At 44.4% G+C, this 4,812-nt stretch overlaps 2 protein-coding genes across 5 annotated transcripts in view; one reads left to right on the top strand and one right to left on the bottom strand.

The window, feature by feature from the left end:
• Nucleotides 1-890: 890 nt before the first annotated feature.
• Nucleotides 891-3,968, top strand: LOC107103793 (secretogranin-2-like). The gene is made up of 2 exons (XM_015403618.1): nt 891-978; nt 1,916-3,968. Exon 2 carries the CDS (start codon nt 1,924-1,926, stop codon nt 3,685-3,687), a length of 1,764 nt encoding a protein of 587 aa, XP_015259104.1. The 5' UTR covers nt 891-978; nt 1,916-1,923; the 3' UTR covers nt 3,688-3,968.
• Nucleotides 3,885-4,812, bottom strand: part of LOC107103794 (AP-1 complex subunit sigma-3-like) — a 20,917-nt gene continuing 19,989 nt past the window's right edge. Inside the window, exons 4-6 of one of the 4 annotated variants that reach the window (XM_015403621.1) lie at nt 4,206-4,343; nt 4,064-4,140; nt 3,885-4,012 (exon numbers count right to left, since the gene is read on the bottom strand). In XM_015403621.1, coding sequence (XP_015259107.1) covers nt 4,105-4,140; nt 4,206-4,343 — 174 coding nt within the window. In that variant the 3' untranslated portion in view covers nt 3,885-4,012; nt 4,064-4,104. Of the gene's footprint in view, nt 4,344-4,812 lie in introns of all 4 variants that reach the window. The other 3 variants (XR_001482206.1, XM_015403620.1, XM_015403619.1) reach the window with 3 other exon arrangements.

The raw sequence follows: 4,812 nt of genomic DNA, 5'->3' as shown, positions 1-4,812 counted from the left end.
GAACTGGAAAGTGACCTGAGATGACATGATGTGAATTGGAGCTATAGAAATAAACTGAATAGAACTAAATTGATTAGACATAGACTTAGAAAAACCTTATTGTCATTTCGTCTGCAAAGTGAACAGAGACAGCCCTCCACTCGGTCTGCGGCCCCCCTCCCTCTCTGACAGTCTTTGGAGGAGTCAGTGTGTGACTCATAGGCGGCCTCTGTCCCTCTGAGCTGCAGTCAATGGCAGCAGGATTTTAACGGCCTGAGCCGTAATGACTGCCAGTCGCTTTATTCAATCAGTCACTAAAGCACAGTTTCATCTGTTAGCAAACCTTTTCACTTTCACCTAGGAGGAAACAGGCAAACAGGAGGAAACAGGAGGACACAAACAGGAGGAAACAGGAGGACACAAACAGGAGGACACAAACAAGAGGAAACAGGAGGACACAATCAGGAGGACACAATCAGGAAGACACGGGAGGACACAAACAGGAGGAAACAGGAGGACACAAACAGGAGGAAACAGGAGGACACAAACAGGAGGACACAAACAAGAGGAAACAGGAGGACACAATCAGGAGGACACAATCAGGAAGACACGGGAGGACACAAACAGGAGGAAACAGGAGGACACAATCAGGAGGACACAGGGGGAAACGGCCTCATAGCTCCGACCTTCTGACGGACATCTGGGTCTAAATATAGTTTATTTATTCACCCAGTGAGCTGAACGCCGTTTGTTTGGCTGGATCTAAAGAACCGCGCGCGTGCGTCGGGGTTGCCACCAGTTGTGTGAACGTGCTCAGGCGCGCGCGAAAAAGTAAAGAGAGAAAAAAGAGAGAGATAGAGAGAGCGAGTTGCGTATCTGCTGACGCACGAGTTGACGCTTCTAATAGCACGAGGAGCTATCCGCGGTCCTGAAAGCAGACCTGAAGCGCGAGGCAGAGAGATGCCCAATCATTCGCGAGCCTCGACATAAACTAAGAAGGTGAGTTAGGATGATATTTGACTCAGCTGCTTCCATCATATTGTTTCATGATGTTTGGAACTAAATGATTGATTATTTATTCTGTTTATTGTTGAAAATATTGATTTCATGAAAAAGCTGTTTTCCAACCTGATGCTCCAGCAAAGCTGATTGTTTCACGCGCAGGAAGCCTTTGTTCTCATACCGCTTTAGAATATTTTATAGTGAGCTGTTTGGATTATTTGATTAAATGATGAAAATTATCTTTATTAAAAAATAAAAATCACCTCAGTTAAATCTGGTGCGTCAGAATAAAATGTATGAATGAACAGCAAATATGAACAAATGCTGCTGATTATTATTATTATTATTATTAATAGTGATTTTACTAAATTATATCAGTTTAATAAATTTAGTCAAACACTTTCTCCTGGAAATGAAACTGCAGTCGAGGAGCAGAAAGAAGCTTCATCTGGAGCTTAAATCCAGAGGAGAAACGTTTCATGGGAAAATCCGCCTTTACCGGGTTCCCTTGGCAACCGCGACGTGACTCCCGGAGAGCAGCAAGTTGATGGCTAATAAGATTTGTTCAGGAGTGGAAAACCAGAGCCGCCGCAGGAAAAAGCTGCTTCTTAGTTTCAAGCTCAGATTCCTCAAACAGCAGAAATGAAAGAAAAATACAATAATTCAATAAAAAGCAGCAGAAATGATTTTTGTTTGCCTTTAATTTTCATTATCAAGTTTTATTTAGTGGCGCAACCACAGCTTGTCTCTTAATATAAAAATAAAAGAAGCTTAGATAATCTACTTTGTTTTCATGATGGAAACTAACGTCTTCCATGAAAATGAGAATAAATGCTGCTTATAAACAAAGGGTGGAAAAGCTTGACTTGGTGAACCTGTTAGCTTTGCAGCGTAAAGGTCAGTGCTGACAGGCTTGTTTATCTTCCTCCTGCAGGCGTCGCCATGCCGTCACTCCCTCAGACCTCACCGCCCCTCATCTATTTAGCCGCCATCCTCTGGATCTTCCTCACTTTCGGGGTTGTTGAAGGCGCTTCGATCCGAGACCACAGGCTGCGGGGAAGTGAGTCTGACTCACCAGAAGGAGATGTCCTCCGTGCGCAAGACACAGACATGCTGAAAGCATTAGAGTATATTGAAAGTCTCCACCACAGAGCCCCTCACATTTTAGAGCACGATGCTAGCCGTATGGATGACGCTGAGAAGCTCCGCGCCATGCTGAGACCGGCTTCAGACCCAAAACAGAGCCAAGAGGAGCAGGAGGAGACTGGAAGTGAAGATAAAAGTGAGGAGCTGCTTCAGGCCGTCCTCAGCACTCTGCAGCAGACAGAGAAGGCTGCCAGGCCGGCCCTGCTGGGAGCAGTCCCACAGGGAATGAGCACAACGTATCCCAGAATGCCACAGAAAGCCCACAGGAAGCTGCCTTTGCTGTTTGAAGATGAGGAAGCAGAGGAGAGGGGGGAGGAGGCGCAAAGAGGAGACACCAGACATGAGAGTCCCTTCAAACGCACCAAGGAGAACGTAGAAGGGAGGTACACGCCTCAGAACCTCGCCACGCTGCAGTCCGTCTTCGATGAGCTTGACAAGCTGACAGGAGCAAACATCCTGCAAAAGCGTCAGGATGAAGACGGCGACATGGAGGAAGATGAGACCGAAGATGATGAAGAAATGTCTAACAGGAGGAATGCAGCTTATGATGACATGGACAGAGATCTCCTAGAATGGGGTCCATTAGATGAAGAAGAGGAGGAAGAGGAGGAGAGCGACAGTGACCATGGGGCCGATTACATCGAGGACAATGATGAAGATGCTGGAAACAATGATGAAGAGGATGACAGCTTTCCAGTTAAAAGATCAAGTGATGCCGATGATGTGGTGAACTTGGTGGACCACTACCTCCTTAAGGTGCTGGAGAAAACAGAGGAAGAGCAGGAGAAAGGAGAAGCAGCTGAGGGAGGGGGGAGGACTGAGAGGTGGTTGTCTCAGAATCGATATCCAGATAACATCGACCCACGAGTCATCTATCAGCTCCTCACTATCTCCCAAAGGTTCCAGATCCCTGCTGAAGACCTCACAGGCCTCCTGAAACCCAGAGAGCAAACGGATGACAGGAAGCTGAGAAAAACAAACAAGTTGTCTGAAGCAGAGAGAAAGTTTTCTAAGATCTCCTCAAAGAAGGCAACTCCTGCAGCTCATGTCTATAACAGACGTCCACCGTATGTGAGAAAGACCCCGGAGGAGCAGAGAACAGAGGAGATCCTCAAAGTACTGGGAATAGGAGGGGAGGAGGAACCTGCTCCCCCCATGAAGCAGAGGCAGCAAAACATCTTAACGTCACAACTTCACAATCATCCTGCTGGGCGCTGGAGGGAATACGCTCCCACGCAGCGGCGCCTTCCCCACCCCTTCAGAGACGACTACGATGACACGGAGGACCAGGATGAGCTGGCAGCTTATTTGGCTCAGATGCTGAATCCCAAACCTGCTTTTAGCAACACGGCCCCCCAAAAAAGACAGGAGGTTGGACAGAGCACCACCGACTCCTTAGAAAAGACCATGGAGGAATACTTTGACCTGATGGACAAAGAAAGAAGACAGTCAGAGGACAGTGAGACACGAGCTCAGAGCTGGGAGAATGAAGCTGTGATGAAAATGCTGAATTATCTGAACCCAGAAGAAGAAGAGGCCAAAACAGCAAAGGGGAAATAAGTTTGACCACATCTATTTATTGTTCAGGTGGAGAGGAGACCATGACATGCAGGGAGGAATAAAAACACATTGAACGTTTTTATTTATTAGTAGAAACTCGTCTTCAGATCATATTTGATGTTTTGCAGAATAGTAATCTGTTGCTGGGCGATAAAGCAGTAAATGTCTCACCAGCCTGAACTGTTCCACCCAGAGACGCCGTTTCTTTCCTTAGCGTGTTTTCTGTCATTCTTTCCTAATTGTGTTCATATGTGACATTCCTGAGGTTAATAAAGCATCGACTTTATCTTTTCCTTACTGTCCTGTTTCTCCATTTACTCACCAACTTTCAGCACCTGGGACTAAAAAATAAAACTTTCTGAGATGAACGCAAATAAACCTCTGAAGACCTGGAAGCAGGAACGTTCTGGTCGCGCTTCAGTAGGCAGGTTTGTTCATATATTCCTCCATCGTCTGTGGATGAAAACAGAAATGATTTTCATTTTCACGTCAGCATGTTTTAGTGAAGCTTTCTGTACCTCTTGAAGTGTGTCTGCCTGCTCCATGGAAGCGTTCACTGCAAATTTAGATGTTTCTGAAATTTCTCCGCTCATAAGGAACTCATCCAGGATGAAGTAGGCCTTCTCAAAGTTGAAGATGATGTCCAGCTCACACACCTGCATTTCAAAATAAATCACAATAAACTGCAGACTGCCCATTTTATCTAGACAGCACCTAATTCTGATTAAAACATTTAGATTGTTATATTGTCATTTATAAGCTGTGCACCAGAGGTCACCAGAGGTCACCGACCTTTTAAGATAGGAAGTAGTGACCTTTGACCTGGAGGGGTCAGCGTTCACATAAACTTTAGACATGATGAACATTTTTTAATGGTTCTTTTATAAATTTTCATTTTGGAATCGCTATGAATGATTAAAAAGAAGAGAAAAAAGACTTAGATTTATTTTGTCATTTTGTGAACATAATTGTAAAAACAAAAATAAATTTCGTTAAGAACAACTCTTCAGACAATTTTTTTTAGGGTAGCCTTGAAAACAGTAAAAAAAATAAAAACAGTAATATAAACCTATGACTATATTTATTATAGTTCTAATATTTCAGTTTTTTATGATTAAATATAAT

Source organism: Cyprinodon variegatus, unplaced genomic scaffold (genome assembly GCF_000732505.1).
Source record: "Cyprinodon variegatus isolate N-32 unplaced genomic scaffold, C_variegatus-1.0 Scaffold1529, whole genome shotgun sequence".
Lineage (NCBI taxonomy): Eukaryota > Metazoa > Chordata > Actinopteri > Cyprinodontiformes > Cyprinodontidae > Cyprinodon > Cyprinodon variegatus.
The sequence above is the reverse complement of the archived record's forward strand: the minus strand, read 5'-3'. Positions and strand labels throughout refer to the sequence as shown.

Bases quoted from the DNA above. Each gene is read 5' to 3' on its own strand.
- LOC107103793 (XM_015403618.1), top strand. From the start codon at position 1,924: ATGCCGTCACTCCCTCAGACCTCACCGCCCCTCATCTATTTAGCCGCC.